Here is a 27,643-nt window from a genome sequence, read left to right as displayed (position 1 = left end):
ATTACACTCCCACATTACTTCTTTTAACTCTTGCTAGCCTCTGTATGAGCATTACCAGGTTACGATTTGAGCTGTCACTCCTTCCTCGCTTCTGTTTCCACCAGAAAACCCAGAGGAGTTTGCAAGCTGAAGATGACTGAAAACTGCCCACGACTGCATTATGCTCATTCAAAAATTTCAAAGCACTCTTCAAATGACTTTGCCGAGTTTCACAAACCCCCTGTTTTGGAAGCTTTTGTGCCCGCCTGGGGTGCAGAGCCACTGCTGAGTAGGTGGAGCTGGGAAACTCTCTTGGATCTCTCAGTCTGACCATGGAGCAGTCTGTGCTTAGAAGGGGTGCAAATTAAACAAACAACAACACATTCTCCCACCAAACAGCACCCCCCACCTCCCCATACAATATACCTTTTCTCCTAGTCACTGCAGATTCAGAAAAGCAATGGCTGACAATGGGTCATTACTGCAGGTCACTTCTGTCCTGGTGTGATTTCAGAGAACTTCCTCCTAAGCAAACAGCCCATCTAGGCTAAGTGAGCTTGATTTGGAACTCGTTTTCTTTCTCTGAGAAACAGCTGGGCCACAGTGTCCTCTCCCTTTTCTACTGGTGCAATCCCATAGAATTCCAAGCTGCCCCCCTTCTTGCAGGTATGCCTCTCTTTTCCAGCACCTTGCCACTGGGCCTTCATTTCTATAAAGGTCTTCATTCCAAGGCCTTTTGAAGGTCTTCATTCTACATATAAAGCTCTCTTAAAAAGTCTGTCCTTAATAACCCCAGCTGTGGGAAAACTGGATTTTAAAGTGGATTCAGAGTCTCCACCTAGGAGCTTTTAGACTGAGATTTTAATTTTGAATCTCATTCATCACAGTGCGATCCCAGCGGCCGGGCAGGGGTGAGCGAGCGGCATGTGTTTTGAGTTGCTGGCTGGGGGTTGGAGCTGGGGCTAAACTACAAGTGCAAAAGCAGCAATGTCAGCCCAGCCAGCTGCTGCCCATGCTTCAACTACCTCTAGCAATCCCAAACTTCTCGCTGGAGTCCAGCAGTAAGGAGAGCGGGTCATTTTATCTTTATGCCTTTCCAACCCTGGGACTTCAGGCAAGGCTGCAGAAGGGTTCTGCCAGCAGCAGCAATAGCCATCACAACATCTTTGTGTGTTAGGAGCGAGCAGGCAAGTGATGCAGCAGATTTCAACCTTGCCAGCAAGACTCAGCTGTGTCTTCTTCAGCTTTTGGGTTAGCATGCTGTTGGCAACTGCAGGTGCAAGAACTTGAGTGTAATTTAGAATTGCTGGGGCCTTTCTGAGCTGCATGGACACAACTGCCCTGGCTGAAGTGCTTCTGGGTGCGAAAGGGGGTACCAAAGGCAATTGGGCAAGTGTTGGACAAGACTCTTGGCAAGGCTGGCAAGAGCCCTGGGAGCAGAAGCATGGCAAGCAGTTGTTGTGAAGGACAGTGGCAAGTAGGAGCTTGCCCTCTGTCTGGTTTCCAATTTTGCCTCCAGAGAAAAGACTGGCCACAGAGGCAGCACAAGTCAGCATGCTAGAAATTTGGGAGATCTGCCCTTGGTGGGATGATACGATCCCCATCCTATGGGCCTTCAACTGAAAAAAGCCACAGATAAGGAAAAAAAAAAACACACAAGGAAAAACAAACAAAATAAAACCCAAACCAAAACACAGCAATGAAAATAATGAACAACCCCAGGGAGAATGCTATCATCAGCAAGTACCACAAATCCTTATGAGATACCAAAACAGAAGCCCCTGAAGTAAATTCTAGGACCTCCCCACCAACCCAGACCCCAAGTCCACTCCAGCATATCCATGTGATGACCCAAACACACTCTAGAACCAACAAGTAATCTAGAACAAGTAAGCTAAAAGCCCCTCTGGAGCAGAGAAGTGAGCTAAAACCCACTCTAGAAAAAAGACAGGAAAAAAGGCGACTAGAACCCAATCTAGAACTGCGAGTAAAGAAACTGCTAGAACAGAAATCAAACCTCTACTCAGCAAGAAGTGAGCAGATGTGGATCAGGCAACATGCCTTAAAGCTGCAGGCAGAAACCATCACTGCATTCCATTCAAACAGGTAAGAAATACACAAACAATAACCAAATATACAACCTAAAGAGCGCAGTGGCAAACTAGCATACCAACCCTGTATGTACGTATCCGCCGTGAAGTCAGCACAGTCAGTCAGTTAGTAGAAGAGCTGAATGAGGCAAAAATTTACAACTTCACGTTTTTAACTCTGCTGTACATCAGAGGTGGCTTTTATGCTCCTCCACAGTCTGTGCCCTCGTGAGGTGGACATTCCTGTTCTGGGTTAGCTCCTGTGCTGACGCTGCTTGACAATCACATGCTGAACAAGACCACCAACTTGTTTGCCAGCTAGATACATGCAGGCAGCCTTAGTTCACAAAGAGCTAATTTCTTGAAGCTTCTACCCAGGAAATGAAAAGGATTCCTCCATCCGAGCTAGCAGAGGGCACACACCAGTCGTTCTGGTGTACCCCAGCAGAGGGCAATGGCACATGTACATATGCATGTGTCACTGCACAGCACTGCTACGATACACTACAAAGCTCTCTCCTGCCCCTCAGATCTTGTCACAAGTTAGGGAATCAGTCTGTGTGAACACATGGGATATAACCTGTCTGGAGCTGAATCAAGGCCCAGCAGAAGATCTGTCAGCACATAACTAGCCAGCAGCATGAGCAAAGCTTTCCAGATCTGTCCTGAGTGAAAAAGCCTGTCAGGTAAGGAAAGGCCTCGGCAGGATTTTCATTGTAAGATCAGAAAACGCATGTGGTCTGGCTTTCCTGCTGTACTCTTTCAGAGAAAACAGAGAACTGAAGTTACATTTCTTTCTTGGCACATCCACAGATGTGAAGCAGAAGGACTAGGCTGGAATGGTTAGTGTGGAGGATGAAAGGGCAAGCAGATATGGTAGAGACTCAGACATCAGGAAAAAACCCTCATTGCTTTATATTGTTAATGGAAACTTTTTCATTTTGAAATCCTAATTTTAGCCTTAATGTCCTTTTGAAAGGGACAGAAGCAGAATTTGTTAAATGTGCGCATACCTAAAACCGAGACCCACAATTTGAGGCAGTTAATCCAGACACTGTTACACCGGATCTTTGTACTTCTGAGTACAAACCTGTGGATATCTCAATTTGGGGCTGAAAAATAGAGGTGTCCAAAACTAGCAACCGCTTTAGAAAACACGAGGAAAAGTTTACGAATCCTCTCATAGCAATAATCATAAATAACAAGAAAACAACGACAGGCGCAACTGCTGCTGCAATATTGCTCTCATTTGCCGTGCTTGCATCAGCAGGCAATGCAAGGGGACGTGACCGTCAGAGGAGAGAGAAATATGTTGCCAAGCAACATGATACCCTGGCTGAGGACCCCCTCCCCTGTCTGGGAGCAGACAAAGCTTCCCGGGCCTCCCGCCTTTGCCGTACAACCCCTCTGGACGCTGTGAGAGGCCAGAGCCTGCGGCCACCCGGGAAGAGCAGAGGGAGCAGCCCTGGACATGGGCAGAGAGGGCATGAGAGCAGAGCCTCTAATGGGTGAGGAGAAGCTGGACCTGTCTGGGGCTGGGAAGAGAGATGGAGGAGCATGGAAGAAGAAGACACTCTTCGCTTTTTTTGTCTTTTCAAAACATGCCTGTGCAAATATGGCACTCACAAACTCAGCTGCTTTGTTTTTTACTGGTGCCGTGGTCTCTGCATGCTCTGCTACCTGCCACGTGGGAGGACGGTGCAGAGGCTGGAGTTTAAAGTTCAAGGATGGCAGCCAGGTACCCGCTCCAGTTCCTGCCTCAGCCATTAACCTCCTCTGTTAGCACGGCTGAGTCACACAAGATTTTCAAGTAAATATCCAGGAATCGGGCATACCACCTGATAGAAATCTGGGAGCAGCCAGATGTGTAACTACAGCAGGCACCTTGGAAAACTGTCGGTTTTTCAGTTATGACGATGACTGGGGCTGCTACATTCCTCTGGTAGCTGAGGGCAAGCGAGCATCGTTCTGACACAGAGAGCCAATATGTACCAACAGCATCTCTGAGAAGTTGAAGATGTGGTCAATAAACAAAAACCACAGAGTTGTGCATGTCTGTAACACAAGCTGCTCTGGAGAGCTGGCCAGGCTGGGGTCCTCACTCACCAGCTACATGAGCAAATTCTAGGATCTTCCTTATCTCCAGAAGGCATCAGATAAGGCTGAGCATGAGCACAATTTACCTCCCACTTCCTAAGCATAGCTGATTTCCACAAAGATGAAATTAAACATCCTTCTGTAGGTTGGAAAGACTCCCTGGAGTTGAACTGGTTCACTAATTAAAATAGCTCTTTGTCATTGGTTAGCAAGTTAAAAAATAGCAAGTGCTACGTTGTCACAAACATAGTAAATGTTGTGAAGGGAGAGAAGAGATGCATGACCAACACATCTTCAAATCTCTTGCTAAATCTCTATTAATCCTCTGCATTCCAGATATCAGAGCACTCACGCTGGCCTGGGGATCTGCTTCCAGTTGGTCAATAGCAGCAGGAAAATCTTTAAACCTCCTTTGATCCAGACATAAGTCATGCAGGATCTGCATCTCGCAGACCAGCCCTTGGTTCTCCCAAGACCACCTGCTGCAAACCGGAGATACCATTCCCAGAACCAGCAGGACTGTGTGACACGGGAGGCATTCTAACGTCTGGAAGCACTGGCTCCCAGTTCCACTACTAATTGATAAGTTGTTACTTATTGCTGAAATGCTGCTAATTTGTACTATACAGGCAGTCAGGCGTGATGAAGGTATCGGTCCACAGCAGCTTTAGGCTGTGAATGAGGCACAGCACATAAGCCACACTATATTTCTATAGGGTGAGGAATCTAGGAGAGTTACTTCTAATCTTCAGACACAATAATGTGTACTGACAAAAGAAAAGTGACTCTCCTCAAACACTGTGTGCTGCAAGGCCCACCACACCCCATCCAGGCTGGTACCGTTCTCAGCACACGTTAAATCTCTCACAGGGAAAGTCAAATGGAAAAATGGGAAATAGCTTTGTATACTACGTTTCCTCCTCTTCTGCTGAATGGGAGAGGCAGGGTTTGCAGAATTCCCTTCTTGTGTTGAGCTGTACCTCTTCTCTAGAGATTTACTGCTTGTTCCAGAAACACTCAGGTTAGGAGGAAGAAGAGGTCTGAGACATGGGAGGTGGGGAATATTTGGCCCCTACTCATCTGTATGCCCCAGGTATTTTCTGATTACCATATACACACAGGTTTTTTACACTGCAGTGCAGATATGCTTGTGTGTGCACCATTTTCCTGCGTGGGTTCTGAGAATCTCTCCCAAGCCGTTGCACTTCTGAGCTCCCCAGAGCTGAGAACAGGTGAAGACATTATAAGAAAAAACCAACCAACCAACCAAAAAAACCAACAAACTCAAAACCAAAAAAACCAAAACAAAACCACAGGTTTTTTAACAGAAAAACACTATTTTAACAAACAAAAACTCCACACCGTGATTACACGAAGGTAGTTCTTATAAAAATCTAGAGTCCTCTTTTTGCTGCTACTTCGAAAGCCTGCTATGATTACAATGGGATACAATGCAAGATTGGTACAGTTTATGTTTTATAAACATGTGTAAAAATATATTATGCTCTATTGCAATCCAGAATTGCATCCTGGATATGTTCTTGCAATGTCCAAAGTAAAAAATGTAATGATATCCCAAGAACATAAGGAAATCCAAGAGGCCTGTAGCCATGTGGGGATTCATGTGCATGTAGCAACTCACATTAACACTGACAGGAGTTAAAGCACATCAATCAGTTGTACATCCGGATGAGAACACCAGGAACCAATTCTTTCCTGACTTACATCCAATATTGATGGAGGTGACATAAGGCTGCAGAAGATGCAGATCAGGGAAGAATCCAAACCTCTGGCTACTGCTGTGTTTGATCCTTTCAATTCTGCTCTGCCACCACCATCTAAAATAGCCAGATCTCATTCCACCGCTGCCCAGAGGATGGGATGGAAAACAAGGATCCGTTTTATCATTTGGTAACGCTGCCACAAAGCAGGGGATTCTGCACAGCCAGACCTTAAAATGAACTGGATGAAACGGACTGTTCATCCATTCTCTAATGCACCAGGCAAAGTATATATGAAACAACAACAGACATGGGTTACAGCTAGTATTTAGGAGATAGAAATAGGAACAGTTGAAGGAATAGAGCTATTTTCTTCCTCTTTCACCTGTTTCATGGTTCTGATAAATTTAAGGCCTGAGTATGACCCAGTGCCACACAGGCCCATGTTCTTTGTAATATATTGTAGAGAAGCAGAGTAAATTAATAAAACACAGAGCTCACTCCTGTACCGCTGTAGCTAAACTGCTTTTGATACATGAGCTAGCCTCAGACATTGTAACAGTCCTGATTTACCCTATAAACACTTCCAGTGAAAGATACACCAGATATATTTTCCCTTGCAGCCAGAGAAGCCTCTTGCTCTTCAGAGCCTGTCTCTGAGAGGTGTTTAAAAATAAAAGATGCTGCACTGCCATTTGTGACTGGCCTTGAAGAATCTGCACCCCAGCACAGACTGAGTGCCGCCCTTTGCAGAGCCTTTTTTCAGCTCTTCCAGAGACAAAAAGTGAGCAGCTTGGATAGCGCAACTCCATTAAAAGAGCTTATCTGATGTCTAGTTTCATGCTTAAAATGCTTTTGGTCTCACTACCTCAAGCCTCTGCTCTCTTGTGACAGCGGTTCTGCCACCCTGCTGGGATTTGCCTGTGCTGTTGGTCAACAGGAGCTTCTCTGCAGAGAGAGGAGCCAGCCTCTTAGGGAAGGTCCACCTGAGACCCATAGGTCAGCCAGATGTGGGACCACTAATTTGCCTTAAATCCTGGGGCTATGCAGACTCCCAGCTCTGATATGCAGCTGCTACATGAAACTTCCAAGTCCCGTCCCTACCCCATGCAGCAGTTTCTGCTGCTGTAAAATACATTGGGAGAAACTTGTTTTACCATACACAGCATGGTGCGGGATAAAATACCACTGTTTCCAAATGGGAAAGGCCTGAGTCTGCTAAGATACCGCTGCTGTCTCGGACTTAACATTACATTTCACAGCTCAGAACCTCTATTCTTGCTTTGAACAGCTGCAGAAAATACATCCATTTACAACAACAGAGATAAGCAAAGCGTATATGAAATACATGCAAGTGGAAAAAGTGCAAATATCAAATTACATTCCTCTGGAGCAAGCTGAGGAATGAGCCACAGACAAGCTGTCAATATGTCCTGACATAACTGGAGAAACCTTTAGCTGATCCGGGCATCTATTTATATATTCAGGCTTATACACATCATAAAAGCTCTGGGCATCTGAGATACTACTGTATTTCCACAATCATAAATAAAGCCAACCTTGTTTTGTGTGTGATCAGACTTTCTATTCTGGGTTACATAGGGAGGATACATAACACTAGATCAAGTCGCCTGTGGACTACATATGACCAAAAGCAATATAAATCTGTAGGCAACTACAAACTCTATACTACAAGTGGAAAGCGAACAGTCTTAAGCAGACTCTAGCTCAGCCATAACGGCCATGTAACATGACATTTCTGTGGATTTAACCCCCTGCTCTAGATTGTATTCCTACCCACTTTTAAGTCAATCTTTCTTGGATTTTGCATGTCCATTGCCATTTTGAAATTCACATCTTTTGAATAAAGTCAGAAAAAAACTCCAGTAAGTCAGTTTTACCTGGTCTTAACATGTTTAGCTCTTGTGGTTTTAACTTTTCAAACTCATTTTGCAAATGTTTCAGTGACTGGCTCTGTCAGACTTCTCCTTCACTTGACTGATGAGCAGGGGGACAATGCTTTGAACACCTCTGAGCCAGCCCCTAAAAACATAGAGAAACTGTGTGGTCAGAAACCCAACCCCATACCATGGCAAGAACCACAATTAAAGCTCATAAATCAACAATTAAACAGCTACTAAGCAGAAACATCCAACTACTGTTATTACAATATATCTACTCTTCCAGTCTTTAGAAAGAACTACATACTGACTTAATACCCAAGAAATAACCTTTAAAATTTGTCAGGGTAAAATAACTGATGTAAAGTCCTTTTCATGTTAGACTTTAAAATTAGCAAATTTTGCTGAAGTCAATGAAATACCTCACTTTAATGTCAGTTGGAGACAAAGTGGATAGATAATCCTGGAGTCACGACAAACACTACACTGGCTTAGTTCCAGCAGTCTTATGGGATCTTAAAGCCTAATGACATTAAGCTTCCTCTTAGTTAGGTCTAGCTGATGAAAAAGTGTCCCTTGAGAGAATTTCTCCCAGTTTTAGGACTAGGCATAAGCTATAGGAAGTATACTCCAGGCAGTAAAATGGACGTATTTCTTTCTTTCTTTCTCAGTTGTTTCACCCTTTGAACTATCCTGAACAATTCTTTTTTGCATGCTGACTACTTGTAAATCGCTGTTGTGCCGTCTGTAAGAGCCTAAGTTGTACATGTTCAGCAAAACCAGTAAATCAAGTGTAGGGACAGTACAAAGCTCTGCTCCCCCCTCTCATCTCCTGCACCTGCTGCTTTAGAATGGTGCTGCTAGAGATGGATACAAACCTCGCCGTGCTGGACCCCATACAAACGCAGAACAAAAAGTCTTCGCCCCCAAAGAGGTTGCAACTGAAATCTAAGACATAAAAGAACAGCTGAATCCACAGAGGCAGGAAAGGCTGGTTTTGTTCTCCCTCTGTTTTCACACAGGCGAGAGGCAGGCAGAGCCGGCTGACTCTATTTGAACTTTTTCAGGAATGAAAAACGGCCATAATTTTGCACTCTTGTTTTAAAAAGCGAGGCTGTTTTATTTCCAAGGCGGACCTTTGTGGCAACGCTGAAAAGCACTATAATTCTCCCAACTGTTGTGTTTCCTTATTGCTCCCTCAAGCTGTCTGTGCTGCACTCACATCCTGCTCGCACGCGGAAGCTGCTGGGAACATGGCTGGTGATCTCATTTTCCTTGCGGCCGTCTCTCTGCTTTCCGCCTTCCAGCAAAGTAAGAGCCGCAGGGCGGCGGGGCTGGGGCTTGGGGAGGCTTCCACCGCTTCTGGAGCACTGGAAATTATTTGATGGCAAACTGGCTGCTCCGTGGCTTTAATTTCTGAGAACTTCTAAGTTAGATTTTTCTCACCGAAGCATTGTTTACCGTATCCGTCGTCTAAGAGGGCGCTGGCTCAGTGGGGCAGAGTACTTTTCCCTGTGGGAGAAACCAATTTGTTTTCAATTCTATTTTGTTTGCTGACTTTTTGGAATTGTGCTATTGTGACAGCTTGTAACTAGCTGTAAAGTTACCCCAAAGCCACATTGTGTCTTGGTTTTCACTCTTATTTAGGCACCTATACAACTGAAAACCTCAAAAGTGGGAGTGAATTTGTGAAATTAAATACACCAGCGCTGGAATGAAAGTGCTTTAAAAACTGTTTCCTGAATTAGAGATATATACTAAATATCTGAAATGAAAGTTACCACAGGTAGCAAAAATATCGTATTTTCCATATCATGTTCTCATAATTTCCTCTTACATTTCTTTAAGATTGAAATGGATGTATTTTATCCCATGCCGAGAGAAAGGAGAAAGGGAAAAAGGTGGGCAAGTGTGAGCTGCTCTTTTTGTTGTATATCAGTCTAAAACTGCAGTGGCATTTTTAATGCTCATCATTATTTTCTTTGAAATATGTTGATTCATGAAGTTGTATTTACACCAGGAAACAAGATATATTTTTAATGCATTTGTGCTATATGAGGATGAGATTAAGAGCAAGTTAAAAATAATTACTTTGCCTTTTTCCAAATATCTATAACACTGCCAACTCATCTAGCAACCTATCTATGCGGAACGAGTGTTTATTTTTTCTCAAAGCCTCAGCTACTGAAATAACATTTGTACCCAGAAAAAAAAAGGAAAAAGCTTGAGAATGTGACCCTTCCAAGTTAAAAGAAGCCCAACACAACAGAAGGCAAATTAAAAGCACCTAAAACTCACATTTTCTGTCATCAGATCAGCTACAACGTACCCTTGTGATCTTCACAGAACATTTCTGTCTGGTGGCAAATTTTACCACCAACTTCTATGCAGGTTCAACTTGCCCGCCTTGATTTTTAATGTAAAAGTGTAAAGGATTGAAAACCAACCAAACATACATACATACATTATCTGGAAAAGTACTGCAGTTTGAAAACTGAAGGAATTGTACAGATACTGAAACTGGAAAGGGGAGGAGAAAACACAACCATTCTTGTGATGGTTAATCCATATTAGTCGATCTTAGTTAAAATCACAGAAAATACAAGATAACCTGGGTTTTAATGCACACTGGCAGTCTGACATCAAGCCCGAAGAGAAATCTGTGTAAGAATCTGATCTGCTGATCTGATTTAAATGACGGTTTGCCTTGCTTTCAGCACACTTGGTAGCACAGGCAAACTAACAGAGATTGATTTATGGGAGTTCACTGGCACTGGAAGCGTTTGTTATAACCAGTTCACGCAGGGGGAGCAGCCCAGCGTGAACCAATTGCTGTGAACAAAATACACACAGTATGCTGTTTGCTCTTCTGTTTATTCTGCTGAGCCTCCTGTCCCAAGTCAGGGAGGTGCTAACGGGCAGTACCACCTCCCTGAAGCAATGCTGGAAGTCAGGTTTCGCTTTACAGTCACCAGAGGTACAAGATTTAGTGTCTCAAAGCCATGAGTTGTTCGAAGAATCAGGTCAGTCAAAGATTAAGATGTGCAAGAAATGCTGCGGGATAGAAAGAACCAACAGAAACAATGCAGGAAGGGGTTTTCAGTCACGAATCCTGCTTTAAGCAGCTCTGATTGGCTTGAGAGATTAGTGTTTTGTAGACTGATAGGAAAACAAGGGAATCCAATGAAGAGACAGAGTGAATCCCAGGCATTGATATAGGAGAGAACAGGGAGGACGGGGGTCCAACTACATAGTCTATTTTGAAGGATCTCTCTGAACTAGCACCTTTTAAAGATCATTCTTAATAATCCCGTGATCCAGCAAGGCATTATTGAGAAGTATTTGTTTTTTTCTTAAGGTTGTTAGGCCAGGCTGCCCAAATTAGCACACACTATCATACACTGCAATACAGATATCAGCTTCTCTACGGACTTTTTAACACAAAGAAAATGTTTGAGAGTAATGTTCCTTGAAAGCCTGCTTTGTCCTATATTTTCAGAGTAAAGATATTAACTCAGTAACCATAAATGCCACCTGAAGATGGAAGCAAAAAAAGCAAAAAAGGCAAACAAAGGCAAGTCAAGCCTCAGTCATGTAATTTAGCCTGCTAGAACAGTACGACTTGATACAAGGGGAAGAAAAGGCAATGGAAATCTTTACTTACTCCTGCTGCAGTGCCTTCTGGAGCCCTCACGACTGCACCTCCAGTAGGTGGGGCAGAAGAGCTCTCCCATTGCTTTATTATTTACTTTAGCCCTCGTAACACAAAAGTTAAATTTGGAGTTACATTGCTACTTTCCATTCATCGGCAAGGAATTGAAAGGCAAGTTCTATACAGTTAACAAAAAATACAGTAATTATTGCGCTCCTGAGCTCTTTCCAAGTCCCTGGTTGGCACCTGTCTTGTTCTGCACACCGGGCTCACATTTTCTTTTAAGGTGACAGACATGACTTGAATTGTCCCCATATACAGTGCCACAGCTTGTTTTTCATTGGCATGTAAAAGCCCACTTGTCCCTGATTGAAGCAAAGTTCCCATTGACCACAGTGGAAGCCACTTAAGAAGCGGATTTTATGATGGTTGGCCATACTATCACAACCTGATTGCTGGTTTTGCGTATGGTTAACTGGAGTCTCCCATGTACAAATCTCTGCCCCTCAAACTACAGCCTTGCTGACCAAGCAGTACCGAGGGTGAACAGCATTACAGCTGAGGCCAGGGTTGTACCATGGCCTTGATGATTTGGTTTGCACTATAATAAATAAAAAGGAATGATTTGGGCCCTACGTTGCCTTAACCTTTGTATTTCCCGTGGTAAGTTTATTTTGTTCACATCTGTTCAAGGCTTCTCTCTTTTTTTTTTTTCCTAAAAGAAGCTAATTCAGGTGCAGTGACCTGCCTTGGCTTGCCTTAATTTCTCAGTAGAAAACAAAATGGTCCCAGATTTTGAGGGTGACAGAAGCCAAAAAGCAACTTTTCAGTTAAGTTTTCCAGGAAAATATTTCTCAAAAATAACTCTTGTGCTTCCATGAGCTCCAGTCTCCCTGAGGCACGTTCCCTGAACCCTCCCTGCTACCATTTGGCCCTTCTGAAAGGGCTGCAAGGTGGCAAATAAACAGATGAATCACCAGGCATAACAAGACGTGTGGGTGGGAGTGGAGGAGGTCTTGCTGGATGCAAATACAATGAAAAGTCCTGTAAACCTACCTTACAGAGAGATATCTGAGATGCTTTGACTGCTTTCCGGAGGGAAAGGTTAAGAGGTCACTTGAAAACAGCACATAATTACTTACATGGGGAGAAGACAGATGGGGAAATGCCTTTTTGGGAAAAGGCTTTGGCCACAAGGCTGAGACATATGAGGTGCAGAGGGCAGCACGACTAATATCTCTATTTGTATTTTGATGGAACTGCTCCCAGAAGGGAGGACAGAAGGTGTGCTCTAGGCTTGCCCATTAGCAAGCCTAGTTTCTTTAGTGAACTCAGGGGGGTGCCTGGCTTCTGGATCCAGATAAACTTTAAGTAAAGGGTAGATAGCGAGCTGCCCATCACAGGGTGGATATGACGTGGCCAGAAAAATAACTCCAGGTACCCCGGGAGTTTTAAAGTCAAACAGGTGGCTGGCCAATAGCTCTGCTGCGTACAGGAAAGTGCTGTCTGTATGTCACCTTTCGTCCTTGTGAGACTCTTAAACTTTTAAAGGTAGACTTCTGCAATGAGTATGTCGGTAAAATGAGGTATGCATACATACATCAGAAGTGACCTTAGAAATTCAGGTCAGAAATGCAGAGATAGTGTTTGGTAAGTTTGGGGTTTTATGGTAAGTACCTGACACTTTGTCACTCTACAGTATATAATCTAGCTTTTAGGTGGCACTGCATCCGTCATAAAGCAATGCTTTTTGCAAGACAGGGAAGCACCAGCAGCTCCAGTCGGCACAGCTGCTCCAACAGGCAGCTCTCCGAGCTCTGCAGCAGATGAGGTGGGGAGCAGCGAACAGTTGCAGCTCTCTGCTCTTTCCAACAGGCAGAATTTTGAGAGTCCCAGACAATAACAACAGATGGAAAAGCATGTGCTATAAGACATGGCTAAATGACTTTTAAAAGGTGGCTACCAGATTTTTGTTTCCAATGATTGCAGCGCTGCCCCATACTCTAAAGCATTACAGGTCTTAACGTCACTAAGACAAAATAACCACATGCTATTCAAACAAGCCGGGAAGCAGCCTCTGTCAGGGCAGTTTGGTTACCGAGATAGCACAAAGGCAGCGCTCGGCCATTGCAGTGTGACTGGACTGCTCCTAGGCTCTGCGGTTCTACAATTCCGATGAGATGGAAGGATGTTTAAGTCATAGCTAGCTTAGAAAATGCGAAAAGAGAAAGAATATATTTCTGAAATAGCAGTTTTTCCCCTTCCTCATAAGTCACTCCTGAAGATTAGATCTAAACTTTTGTAAGGAAAAACTACTTTATCTGATACTGGTGTCTTTCCATTAAAGAAAATTGAAAGGGCTGAAGAACAATGATCTCTGTTTAAAAAAATCACTGACATGTAAAGCTGAGCTGAGGAGTGGTGTAAGTTGTGAGCCCTTATTTTTGCTTACAGGTTATTTTGCTTGGCTGGTGGGGAAATCAAGAATGAAGCACAAGATCATGCCTCCAGCTGTCACTGGAGCTCCAGAATTTGAGAGGACATTTCGTGCACAGTAAGTTCAGAGATCACTAAGACAGTGGCAATGAATAACAATTGAGTCCAGAAGATAAGCAAAAATATTGTCTTAAGACATTACCTTTTTCTTTCCATCCTTTTCTCAAACAAAAGAAAAATAACGAGCAAAACACTTTTCAGATGGTTCAGCTATTATTTTCATGATAATGGGACAAGTTCGGCTCATTTAAAACAGTCACTGCTCAAATTCTGATCAAACTAGGCATGCAGATTACCCAAACCTAAGTAGGGGCTGAGAGCTGTAACTGTAACTTAGAGAATTCAGGTGTTCTGGATTTAGCGAGCTGTGCTGCCGGCTCTTGGACTGCAGGTAACACTGAACACATGGAAGACAAGAGCAAACATCTCTCTTCTCAGAGGATAACTGCAGGGTAGCCTGTCTAAGAAGACAGTGTTTTCCTAACGGGCTGAAGTTTGTGATTAGCTGACGACCCTATGCAGAAGTATTTATATTTGTTTCAAACAATCCCATCTGCTGTAACTGTAATTGTTGCGGATAACAATAACGAGACTAGAATATATTAAGCAATATATTAAATAACAGAATATGTTAGATATAGAAGGTTGCCTAATTCATGAAAAAGAAATTAATTCAGAACAACCCAGAAAAGATATCCCAACAAAACACGGGTGGGAAAACTCATGATGTCCACAAATAAAGGTGTTACAGCCCTCACCATAAGAAGTATCGAGTGCTGTCTGTGGCTTCAGCAGAGCGATCCACGCTGCCTGCGCAAGGCTCTGCGCTTCCCCTTGCAGTCCTGGGAATGCTGACCCACAAAACTTGCAGAGTTACGGAGTATGGAGATGAGTGATTAACATCACGTCCATGTGCTGGGATTCCTGCCTCCTTCTGCTGCACTTGATTTAAGATTATTTGTCCCATTTATTTCCATGCAGTTGGGATCCAGATCCTTGTCTAAGTTTAAATACCAGGAAAATATTTGAAATAGTTTGTATTTGAGATTACAAAGAGAGAGTTTTTAAGAGTGCCTAAATCTGGCTTGACTGTGCTCCCACTGGATTCGGTAGCATCAACTTCAGTGGAAACAAAATGAGGCCAAAGCTGATTCTCCTTTAAAATCCACCCCATAGCTCTTTTCCTTTCCAGACTGACGTTCTTACAAATTTATTCTGCAGACAAAACTGTGTGGAGTTTTACCCAATATTCCTTACTGTCCTCTGGACTGCAGGATGGTTTTTTAATCAAGGTAAACACTTTTCGTTTTTATCTTGGGCTGAGAAGTTTTACATAAGTTTTTAAAATGCTTTGTTTTTTCAGGAGGCAGATCACAGTAGGCATCTTTTCCCCTTCTTTTAATTACATTACCTTAGCATAGCCTTCCTAGAGGAATGCTCAGTGACACTGAGATCCCTACTTAGTCATGGCATTTCACATAGCCCTTCCAGCTTTTGCTTCTCTCTGTCAACCAAGGAGCCACTACATGGCACATTTATTATTTTTTGGAGTGAATCATTCAGGAAAGCAGCTCCTGGATGCTTCCCACTAACAATTATTTGCACATCGTGGGATGATTCTGACAGGACACCAAGCACAGCTGTCATCCCTGGGGAGCAGGCAGCCTGAAAAGGCTCAAATAGAGCACTCATTCCTGTGGCTGGACCCCCAGCCGAGGGAGATGGAGCTCAAGCCATCAAACCTTCAGGTTTTTACATCTCAGACAAGTGACACCACCACTGGGCTACGACTCAGTTGTTTGTTTGGGAACATAGCACTGAAACGCAGTCTTAACATGGGTATCTCCAGTCATAGGTATTGTACTTCAGGTGGGCAGTGAGGACTTGTGAAAACCTGTTACGCTTTCTCAGGCATCTGGCAGGGGGTCAGTTTTTGGCCAAATGTTCTGAACTCAGATGCCACAGAGCTTTCATACCTGTCACTCTGTTGGGCTTTCCAAGACGGGTCTGTGATGTCTGCTAACAGCAATGGGGTGAACACTCGTAGGACTAGAACTCGTGACAGAGCCTAACTCTTGCATTCTGCTTTCCTAACCCTTCCCCAGCTGTAATTTTAGAAACTGGGGGCTTCTGAGGGCTGGAGAGCAGATAACTAGGTCATGCCTGCTATACTTCTCCTTCCTGAGTGACTAGCTTTCTTCTACATGTTCTATAATAGGTTTGCTCCAAAACAGTAACTTTGGTTTGGGGGTCTCTTACAGCCAGACTTCCACCTCCATTATAAATCCAGTGTAGGTCCAAAGTAGCACCACGTGAGTCAACAATTGGGGTATAAGATAGTACATGTGCTTGTAGACAGACACTTGAATTGAGGAAAACCACAGTTACTAACAAGCACCACGGACACCTGCTGTCACATGTATGAAAAAAAGGATTATGTTAACCTCCCCTTTAAGTCATTTTTTCAGCTGAGCATCTCCCATAGGTATGTTACAGGAGTTAATCCAGAACACAGTAAAAGCTGTCCTCTGTAATCCTCCCTCACACAGTTTGAAAGAACACAAAATTAACTAGCACTGCTTAGTCCTGGATAATATGACTGACCTACGCATCCTGCTCCATCTATCAAATGGAGATAACTTTATACTCTTCCCACAGGGAGGTCAGAAAGCTAACTTCACTACAGGTTTCTCTCCTGTCTTTTGATAAAAGCTGCTATATAAATGCAAAACAGGTTATTAACAACATAAATAAGGTTCTCCTTCTGAAACAAACACTCTCTTTTAACACAAACTGCCATAACAGTTCACAAGCCACAATGCTCCATCCCACTGTCCTGTGGGGAGGGGGTACAGATTCCTGTCAGTTCTTGGGATCTCCTTTTCAGGGAATGCTTTTAAGGTCTTTTTGGATAGTCCTATGTCCACCCCTACCTGTAAACCCATATCAAGAGCATCCCGTAGTGAATGTTCATGAATACATCCATCTCCTTTGAATGATTCTTTCCCAGGATAACTTCCCAGGATATGGGTAGGTATGAAAATCCCCAGAGCCATATAACTAGAGGACATAACTAACATGGTTAACTGTCTGCGGTCCTAATTTTTTAGTTTTTTGGTTTTGACTGCCATTAATCTTTTCTTTCTTAGGATTAGCTTCCTTCCTGGGTGTGCTGTACATGTTTGCCCGCTACAAGTACTTCCACGGTTATGTACAGTCTGTGAAAGGAAGGTAAGGAGTTACCAGCTGGGGGCAGGTGAAAAGCTCCAGGCTGTGGTCTGGAGCCGGGCTGAGAGCCAAGGACTGGCAGTGGGAAGTGACTATAATTGAATCCAACATGTGTAAAGTGTCAGCAAGAGGTAGGAAGCAGAAACCCTCAGGGAAGAGAGCTGGCTGTGACAGCAGGAGCCTGGGTTGAGATGTGCACATGCTACAGGTCACGACAGAGAAAAGGTTTGATGCTCACCTTGTGGGTGCCCGCTTTGTTCTGGGCACGTTGGCAACCAGAGCTGGAGAGGTCTGAAAGCAGCAGCACAGTTTTGCCGCTCAGGTCTGCTGTGGGATGGGGGACCGCTCGGGCACGGCTTGCGCAGTGCCTGCCTGTCTGCTGTTTTCATTTCTCCTCAGTTTGTCACATTAAGACCTTTACTCTAGCCATATGAAATGCACTAAAGGAAGCAAGCAAACCCAGCCTTGTAGGCTGATGAACTTTCACCCAACAGATAAGAGAACACAGCTTCAGACAAGCATACATTAACGAACATTAAGTGCACAGCATCTCGTAATGTAAATTCTGCTTCAACAAACATGCATACTGGTGAAACGCCCCTCCACTATACACACTTAAACACACAGTTTATTTCTTGTTTCACTGAAGTCACTGCACTGTTTTCTGTGTCCTGACCTAAGGCTCCTCTTCCCGCAAACTTATCAGTCTCGGAAAAAAAATAGCATGATATATGCTTGTCATAAAATTAAAAGACTTGAAATGTGTATTTCTAGAGGAAGATACAAAACAATCAGACCATTTTTGCGGTGAATAATCCTGCAGCAACAAAAGAGCATACTATTTTCCATAGCTTGTGTACTGTTATTATCATTCTCCTTCATTGCAGTCTCCACCAATCCGTTGCGCTCTTTGGAAGAGTTGTTGCTTAAGAGAAGGGAGAAGCTATGTTTTTTTCCAGAGCAAATATATGGAAATAATATTATATGTCCCAGTAAGAGATGCAGTAATTCAAATGATGCAGTGAACACCAACCAGAAGACTAGCAATTATTAAGGAAGCAAACCAGTCTAAGTAAATGAACAAGCATAGCATAATTGACTTTTATTTAATCAACAAACTAAAAAGTCCTTTGTCTCAGAAATCTTTCCCATGCTTTACTTCAGCACTCTTAGACCAACGGGTTCAGCCTCTCAAGGCAGCCTAAGAACAGTGGCTGGCTTCACTGCCAGACAGAGCTTTACACTCTGGGGAAACTCTGATTTCTTTGCCTTGAAGAGGGTGCTGAGACAGCCTGGCAGCCCTAGGCAATGGCTTTGCTGGGGAGACCTGCCCCTGCAGGCCTGGCTGGTGCTGACCTCCCTCCAGCTCAGCGCAAGCTGGGCATGCAGAACCCAGCGCCAAAACATACAGTACATCCCCAGCTGCCCGAGTAGCAAGGAGGCAATTAGTCTTCACACTGATTCCCAGCTGTCATCACCGATTACATCTGTGCTAGTTATATAGACAAACCTGGTCTGCGTGCTCAGAGAGCTGGTTACAACATACTAGTGCACTTGACTACATGAATTGCAGTTCAGATTTGCTAAGGCTAGATTTTTTAAGAACACAACAGGAACATGTGCCTTCTACTTGGTTTCTGTGCTGGAGAGGTCTTTGTAAGTGAGCTGTATCCTTTAGCTGCCTCCTCCACCTGGCTGTGACTGATACCTAGAAGGGCTAAGCTCAAGGCTTCTCCTGCTCTTCTGAAATGGAGGAAATCTCATACTTCACCATTTTCAAATCCACACCTAGATGGGCATGCACAGAAAGGCTACTTTGATAATTCTTAAGCACCAGCGTGATTCTCGTGCTCTCCACGCCCCCAGAGGTGCCTAAGCAAGGTACCACTTGAGCTGACAAGCTCCCCTCCAACACCAGCGTGATGGGATTCTCCAAAGAGACCTTTCATTGCTTGCTTTGTTGGCAGAGGCCAACCCAGCAGCAACTCCCTATCAGACCAGAATCTGCACCAAGGCAACTGAGAACAGCCCCAGGAGAGCGTGCATGGGTGGGCAGCTCCCTGCTCACACTGCCCAAACAGCGAGTCTGTGTTCCCAAGCTGAAGGGCTCTCCCAGCCTCTTCTGTCGGAGCTTTCCATTTTGTATAATTAAAATAACCTGATCCTCTCCCATCCCCAGCAAGTGCCCTAATCACTGATTTTTAGGATCGACACTCTTTCTTCCCAGTCCAAAAATCCATCTCCAAGCCAAAGTGATAAGCAGAAGCAGATCTCCCAGCTCGGCGGAGAGTACCTGACCAAGAGGTGTGGATGTGGGACACACACCTCTCCCCCAGTCCCGAGGGCTTCTCTCCCACACTCTTACACCTGAAGTTGCAGTGAGGTGCTCAAGCTTGTCTGTGGCGTTACCTACAGGTCTTCATGTCATGGGATGAGGTAGCTCATCCTGGAGGAAGTTCCCAACTTCCACATCAATATTTAGAAACGTTGGGGGAGTTTTCCCACAGAGAGGATATTAGAAATCTCTCTTCTCCCTAGCAAAAGTCACATGTGGGGATGGTTTATTACCAAAAAACCCCAAGGCAGCATCACAGAAGTGATCCTTCCTGATTCTATGCACCTCTTCTTAACTGGTGTGGACAAGCCGTTTCACTGTAAACACACCACGTCCAGCTTGTAACAGTATTTTTCTGCTCTTCACTTTTAGGTTAATAGGTTTTTATTTGAATTTGCTGATTCTGATTTGCTTGACAACCCTGGGTGCAGCTGGCATTGTTAACAGCTTTCTGGATGAGTACCTGGACTTCAGCATTACGAAGAGATTACGCAAATTATTCTGAAGGCTGTTTTGTTTGGGGTTTTTTTAATAAAATAAAATAACATGGATGCTTTCCCTGAACAACAGAAGATGCTTGTGAATAAAGCAACAGAGCTCTTTACTAACAGCCCATTGCAAAGTAAAATGCATGCTCCTCCTGAGCTGTTTACACTTTCTCATTTCCCTGCTTGAAAAAGAGTCGGTAAGACAGAATGTCATGTCACCTGAGTTTGCAATTAAATATTCTCTTTTCAGTACAGTATTGTAAATCCTAAACAAATTACATAAAACTAAACCCATTAATTCACTGATGTAGTTGCAACTTGCACTGCAAGTAACAGCCCATCTCACCCAATGTCCTTCAGCTTTGCCAATGCCTCTGTAGTCTTCCTTCACTCCCCTTCATTTCCCCCAGCAACATTGTTCATTCTGCACCAATGTAAAAAAAAGCTTCTATGCAATACGCTGTTGCGGGGTCCCAATTTTCCAGGAATATCTAATCCCGCTGCATGAGGCTGCTTAAGCATATCTGGAAACAATGCTTTCTTCAGGAAAACATTTAAAGCTGCTCTTGACCCTACGTTTCTGTGAAGGCCTCTTGATTTTATACACATGTTTACAATTCGACACATGCTCAAACACTCTTCTCGTAGAAGTGGGACCCTCCTGTAGGCAGATCCCAGTCCTTACACAAATCCTCTTGAAAACAGGCTGTCCCCACAACGCAGCACTTGCGAGAGGGAGAGTCAGCCTAGACAAAGAGAAGGCACAGATGCTCGTCTAACAATTGGGTCTACTGCATTGTGTCCCGGCAAGGCACAGATGGCTGGAGTGAGTGTGGGAGAGACGAAACAAACATGTCAGCATGGCCACAGCTCTGGGAATCACAGAAAGACAATGAAAAGCAAACTGACTATGAAAACAGTTTTCTGCTAAAATGGGGGGAAACCAATGGATTAGCACCATGAGCTCCAAGCGTGCTGGTGGTCAGTTTAAACTGTGTAGAGCAGAGAAGCAAGGCCATGCCTATTTTGATGACTCCTGATTATTCAAATTATTTAGGCAATGCTAAATATACTCATGCTGGAGCCAGCAGGCAGAAGTTTTCTTTCTCATGCCTCTGCAGACACGATCTGGCCAAAAGTACTGCACATTTACAGTGGTGTTTAGTCACATCCATATAATGAACAAGTTTATGGTCTAAAGGTGCACTAAGGTTGATAACCTGAGCACAGAATAATTGAGTGCTGGCTCAGGTTCATAATAACCTTTCATATGAAAAAAGGTAGACACATGTGCATAAGTTAGCTTGTGATTAAACGACATAACTTACCGCCTGCAAGCAGCAAAAGCTGAAATGTCATTTGAACAAAAACCGAAACAAGTGCAACAGTGCAAGTCTTGGGTCTGCTAATGGCTGCCAAAGGGAGAAGGACAGATCCTGACGGCAAACAGGCTGGAGCTGACACAGCTGCAGGAAGGGCAATTCTGGCACTTGCCTCCAGGGAGAAAGTACAACAGGGCCAGATTTAACAACCACGGGAATCACCGGGAATCCTTCCACCAACTTTCCTTTTGTGGGCTGAAAGACAGAAAATGCACCTACCCACCTGCCAGTGATGCCTCGAGACAGCCATGGGCAGCGGGAAGTGCTGCCGCCAGAAGGAAACCAGAGACAAAGGGCTAAGTACTTGAAACACACAAAGGAGAAGGCCGAAAGGTCACTAGCTGTGTTCAACTAGGTATTCATGTCTGAAATTATTCCATTCCAAGCTTACCTGTTGTCATCGTCTGGTGTGTTTTATAGACAGCTTCCCATATCTCATCTTTTCCACAGAAAGGGATAAAGTGCTTTTGCACAGGGACAGTCTCACATGCTGAAAAATGCAGCTGTGAGGCTGCAAAACATCATCTAGCAGATAAACATAAACCCAAACTTTTAGGAGGTGCACCAGTTAATAAGAGGCCTAGAGCTGAGGATGCCATCTGTCTTCTGAGTCACTGCTTTTTCCCCAGTAAGCCAGGACAGAATGCCTATGATCGAAAAGTGTTAATGCCTGACTCTTCCATAATTAAAACCAAAATATACCTATAACAGATGTACACTGTCAGTAGGAGTATTTAGTTTAGTGAGAACCACACAATTTCCTGCCTGCTGATCGAGGAGTTAGTACCAGGCTGCATGTTCAGCATACGCAGTGAATCGATGCGAATGTTCATCTGCCAGTCACAATCAGAAATGACGATGGCCCCTGCTGCAGCACCAAAGCCAGTTGGTATCTAGGAGCCTGTTGCTGAAAGCACCTTTTCTCAGCAAGCTCACATCCAGCACATGCTGAGGAGTAACTTTGGCAGGCTGCTCTGATCTGGCCCCGTCTCCTTCTTTATGCCCTATTATCCACATTTAAAACGATAAAGGACTAACATTAAGGAGAGAAGGGGAACCTCACCTTAAAGGTGGTATGTGGAGCTGAGCCACATGACACCCTGAACAGCAAGCAGTGCAAACAGATGTCCCATGTCTGATTCCACACAACTCCCCAGTAGGCTGTAGATATGGAGACATCACTGTCGAGCTTTGAAGGCTACATGGCATGTTTATCTTGAACAGGTCATACCAATTCAACAAATCTACATGCACTTTCCCAAAGGCTTCTGACAAGACAATTCTCACACTGTAGTAATAGCAGGTGACAGTAATAGGCTGGGGAACTTCTCTAAATATTTATCTTCATGCTTCCCCCATTTCCTCAACTTTTCTTTGTAACTTCTATGTCCAACCCCACATCTCCCTTCTTCCACCCCAGATCTTAGCCACAGGACTCCTTCCTACATCCCAGACTCTCCATCTTCTCTGCTCCCCTAAAGGCACCTCCCTACTCCCTGCTCAGCACACACGGAGCAAACACTCAAGTTTGGGGCTGCCACCTCTAATGGGTCCAGTTGCAGACCAAGTCCCCTTAGCAACTGCCTGAGCGCAGACCTTCCCACAGCACACAGGCAGGTTTGATAACTCACCTTGCTCCACAAAACGGGCGAAATGACCCCAAAGGCAGGCAGACACCTGAGTAAGTCCCTCCCACCCAGCAGCTCATCACAGCGGGATGCAGGGGCAGCTACTCAGTTGTGCAAGAGCCTGGTTCCGGCTACACCCTGCCCGTAACGCCCCAGCTCCAAGAGGTGATCCTATAAACATGAGAGGTGATCCTATAAACCAGAGAGGTGATCCTATAAACCAGCCCGGTATATGACTCAGATAACCATCTTTTATTTGGGTTTTTGTTTGTTTGTTTGTTTGTTTGCTTTTGTTTGTCTTTAAAAGTGGTATGTTAACATCAGGACTTTTTCTACATTTTCAGAGCTCTGTACAGGTCTTAAAAGGAAATAAGCAATGCTTAATGTACAAAGTAAAACCAGAAAACTAGAAAAATCTGAATAAAATGGAGCAAGTCGCTGTCAGGGATACAGTACAAATTAGTAATCAGATGTCATCTGAAGTGCAATACCACTGCAGTAAGGATGAGTTAAGGAATGAAATAAAAATACTCTATTTTAAACAAACAGTATATATATATATATTTTTATATGTATATTTTTTACAGATAGTAGACCCAGTGATATCTGTAGAATCGTAAAAACATATTTACAAATAACTTTTTTTTTAACATTACATATACATCAGCACCATAGTAAGAAAGAAAGAAAACAAAAACAAAAACACACAAAAAAAACCCCAACCCCAAAACTATTAAAATCTACCTCTCTAGTACTTGGTCCCAGTATGGAGTATTTGGAGGAAGCTTTACAAAGACAAGAGAGACTCAGTCTTCGTCACCATTTATCCACATGGACTTGCACTTGGTGGCTGCGCGGTGATTCCCAGCTGTGCGCTGGCGGGCGATGCCCGGTCCCTGGCACCCGAGGCAGGGTGGCTGCACCACTGTCCCCCAGCCCCGTGTGGCTCTGCGGAGTGGGGCAGGACAGGTACGTGATGCACCAGCTCGTTGCTGCCTGGCCCACTGGTGCTCTCAGACACGCTCACACAGACACGCATACGCACGACACCCTCGTCCCTTCGGGGTACCATTTGTCCCACTGTTTGCCTATCCCTTCTGTTCAGGCTGGTCCGGCCAAGAACCACTTACACACAAGACGGACCGAAAACTTTGGCTGGTGCTCCCTGCCACTGAATTAGGGCCCAACCTGGCTCCTGCTGAAGCAGCGAGCAGGCAACCCCTTATTGTCTTCAGTAGGAATGGGAATAGGTCCTTGCACTGTATTTTAAAAAGGGATTGGCTAAAAGAGGTGTAACTAAAGCATTTAAAAAAAATACATAATTCAGGAGTCAGGGTGAACTGGATTGATAGCTCACCTTGAGCAGCTATTGCAGGTTAAAAATGCACCTTGTCCTGCCTACATGATAGCATTTCAAACAGGTACTTCCCCTGGTCTAGGTAAGTCCTGCAAGGGCTTAACTGCACAAAAGGGAACCATAATCGGGTACTGACACGATCCCAGGCCCATTTTGCTCCCACTCCTTAATGCGGTGCATATCTGTGCTCCGTAGGGAAAGGCAGGCCTTGAAAATGCAAGGTGCCAAGCCCCTCAGCTCCCGTGGGTTTCAGCAGCTCAGCACCCCACACCACAGGGCCCAAGGAAAGCAGTGCACAAGGAGGTAATCTGTACTTGGGTAGCTAGTACTTGTACACTAGAGATACTTTCACTACAGAGCACTTCTTATGGCTCACAGAGGCTAGCATTAGGCCAGAGGCTCCCAAACATTTTGGACTGTGAATCATGTTAACATTTTTTAATGCACCACTGTATACCCTGATAAGCAGCTCTCAGCTGAAAACACTAGAAAGGTGATAGTTTTCAGAGAACACCTTACCTCGGCCTCAGATTGCAGCTTGGGAACCGCTGCTTTAGACATTCAGAATGGCTGGCATCTCAATGTTGTGCAAGATGTATCATAACTTCATTACAGTGCTGCTCAGCACTGGTCCACACAGTGGAGATACTGATATGTCGCTATTACCTAAAAGCTTATTTGGGCAGACCCCAGGTTTGTAATAAGTACATCAATTATTTTACCCATTCATGAATGATCTTTACAGTAGTCCTTCACTGCTTCCTGTGCTTCAGATACTGCAGTGAATTTTGTCCCAGCAAACCAGAGAGATTAGACCAAACATCTGTTTAAAACTGAGGATCAGGTTGCATATAATGTCACACAGAGAGCCCAGACGCTCCAGGGTAACACTAGCTGCCAACCCCGCACTTTTCAGGAGGAGAGAAGAAACGCATTCTGCATGCCAAACCCTCCCTGTATGTTTTCTCATGCATGTTTTCTCCTCTCCTGCCTGCCCCTTTGTGGCAGTTGTTGCTCAGCTGAAACAAAGCCCAGCGAGCTTGCCTTGCTTTACACTGAAGGATAGGAGGGGAAGGCAGTGAACTGGAAACATACCGAGGAGTAAGGTGATAGAGGGACCTGCTTAGGACCTACGCTGATGTCTCTTGGTACCTCTCAGCTTTTTAACACCACTTGTAGCTGTTGTTCTGCACCCCAGGCAGCAGATACACACCAAACTGCTCTGACAGGGAAGTGCTACTGCAAGTCCCAAAGGGACTAAAATAGCTCATTAAGATATCCCTCCCACCTAAGCCGTCTCCAGCAGTAGTCCCATAGTCAAACTGTCCCCACCACACAGCCATATTTATATTCTCCTACACTTTTATTAGATTTTTATCCCTCTGCAGTGAAAATAGTGACCTCCCTGTGACTGTTTAGGTTTGTCAGGTGTGTGCTACACATTCCCTTGTGACAGCCTAGAGCCAGCCCTGTGGCCTTGCTGTGGCTCACTGAGACCTGCTTAATCCCAGGGTTAAACCCATTTCCCACCAGGGCCTGTGCAATCACCCAGGGACATCTTTAGACTTTGCTCCCAGCTGTTTTCATCTGCTCCCCTGAAAGCTGCAGTGTTTACAGTTGCATGAGGCAGGAGGTATCAGGATCACCCCACACCACTGTGCAATGAAGCCTTGTTTCAGTGGGGAAAGGCCAAATTTTCCCGACCCGAGGCATCAGCTGGCTTTTACAGTTTCCCCCTCCAGCCCCCGCCTCACAGCAGGTGCTGCCATGCAATGGAGATTGCTCGGTGGAAGTCTTGGGATGCCGATGTTTTCATCGTCACCTGAGTCTTCCAAAGTTGGCTACAAATCAGATCAGTTTGCACGATTGAAAACAAAAGAAAACAATAACCCCAAACCAATTCAAACAAAAAACCCAGCAATCCAAGCATGGGGAGAACATCCAGCTCTCTCTTTTCTTTTTTCAAATGTAACAACCAAAGCTCCAGACTATACAAGCCCATTCACTGGGGGTTTCCAAACAACTCATCAAGTTCTTGTATCCACTCATCCCCTGGTCCACTCTTAATGATGGAGTCCACAAGGTCTGCACCCTCTGCTAAACTCGAGAACGACCCGCCTGCTCCTTCATTACTGTAGTTGTAAGATATGTCCTGAGTGGGATTCCTCTCGTAAGCCTGGCCTTGGCTGCTCTGAGCAAAGTTACCGCCTGGCATTTGCTGTGTCGGAGGCTGACTAAAGCCAGCCATTGCGGGGACCCCTTGGTTTATTGCAGGCATTACAATCGGCCTGGCCTGGCTGGCTCCTTGTTGCCCGGGTAGTGGTTGCAGCAACTGTCTCCCCATCGCTGGGTTCAGGGCTCTTACTGTTCCACTTGTATCCACAACTGTCTGATTAAGCCCCTGTGGGAAGTGTTGCTTGGACAGTCGTGGCTGCCCAGATTGCAATGGGTACGTTGTGCCATTATTGAAGGGCGCCATTTCACTGCTAGTCCTTCCAGGTATACCTTGTAAGCCTCGCTGCTGCCAGTTTTGTGTTCCTTGAGGGACAGTCCCCATGAGGTTTTGAAGGCGTGGTGCCTGTGGCCTAGGTAACACCTGGCCCACAGGTCCTTTCATCTGCTGCTGATGCTGGGGAAGAGCAGAGTTTACCAGCATGTTCTGACCAAAATTGCTGACCATTCCCACCGCTTGTCCCGAGGCAGGCTGCCTTGTTCCCTGGCCTGCGTTATGTGCCATGTTCATGCCGCTTTGGTTTGGGTGCTGCAACATTTGGCTCATCCCTGTGCTCATACTGTACATTCCCGGCTGGCTGGAAGAGGCGTTGCTGTAAGGAGCCATGCCCATGTCTGACTGGCCTGCGGTCGTGGGCAGCGTGCTCGGGTTCTGGGAGGGACCCATTGCCATCATGCTCGCGTTCTGGGCCATCATTCGGGACGTCCTCATGCTCTGAAGTGCTGCTTGGTTTCTCACAGCTGCTATATCCTGGGGAGAACCTACACCAAAAAGGGAAGGAGGAAGGTTAAGAAAAAACCACAACGCTGTAAATCTTAATTAACACATCTTTGCATAAGATAGAATCTGTAGGAGAATCCTGCATCACAGTAGGATTCCATATTCCTGTTTTTTCTGAGCTAATAAATTATTGTTTCACGTGAAGATGAGCAGAGAGCTAGAAGGTTATCCTTCCTTGGGCGATGTACTTGCAGCCTAATGTAAGTTGCGTTTCAGAGACTATGTGTTCCCTACATCACTCTGGCTGCAGCCTCCGTCCTGGCCTGCCAAGCTCCC

General features: G+C 44.8%; 2 protein-coding genes and 1 long non-coding RNA gene across 5 annotated transcripts in view; 1 reads left to right on the top strand and 2 right to left on the bottom strand.

Annotated features, from left to right (window-relative positions):
• Window positions 1-5,533: 5,533 nt before the first annotated feature.
• Window positions 5,534-8,806, bottom strand: LOC135579386 (uncharacterized). The gene is made up of 2 exons (XR_010472382.1): window positions 8,667-8,806; window positions 5,534-7,930 (listed from the first exon to the last, which is right to left on the bottom strand). It is a non-coding gene; the product is annotated as an uncharacterized LOC135579386 (long non-coding RNA).
• Window positions 8,772-23,543, top strand: MGST2 (microsomal glutathione S-transferase 2). Of its 2 annotated transcripts, none has more exons than XM_005499883.3 (5): window positions 8,772-9,099; window positions 13,895-13,994; window positions 15,158-15,228; window positions 17,086-17,167; window positions 19,872-23,543. In XM_005499883.3, the coding sequence occupies exons 1-5, from the start codon at window positions 9,042-9,044 to the stop codon at window positions 20,002-20,004; spliced, it is 444 nt and encodes a 147-aa protein (XP_005499940.2). In that variant the 5' UTR covers window positions 8,772-9,041; the 3' UTR covers window positions 20,005-23,543. The 2 variants fall into 2 exon arrangements, with proteins under 2 accessions (XP_005499940.2, XP_064918089.1); XM_065062017.1 differs by lacking the exon at window positions 8,772-9,099 and adding an exon at window positions 9,632-9,689.
• The window catches only part of MAML3 (mastermind like transcriptional coactivator 3), a 244,691-nt gene continuing 240,276 nt past the window's right edge, over window positions 23,229-27,643 (bottom strand). The window contains exon 5 of one of the 2 annotated variants that reach the window (XM_065062014.1): window positions 23,229-27,348. In XM_065062014.1, the coding sequence (XP_064918086.1) occupies window positions 26,357-27,348 (992 nt within the window). In that variant the 3' untranslated portion in view covers window positions 23,229-26,356. The remainder of the gene's footprint in view (window positions 27,349-27,643) is intronic. The other variant, XM_065062015.1, reaches the window with a different exon arrangement.

This window comes from Columba livia, chromosome 4 (assembly GCF_036013475.1).
Source record: "Columba livia isolate bColLiv1 breed racing homer chromosome 4, bColLiv1.pat.W.v2, whole genome shotgun sequence".
Classification (NCBI taxonomy): Eukaryota; Metazoa; Chordata; class Aves; order Columbiformes; family Columbidae; genus Columba; species Columba livia.
This window is presented reverse-complemented; position numbering and strand designations above follow the sequence as displayed.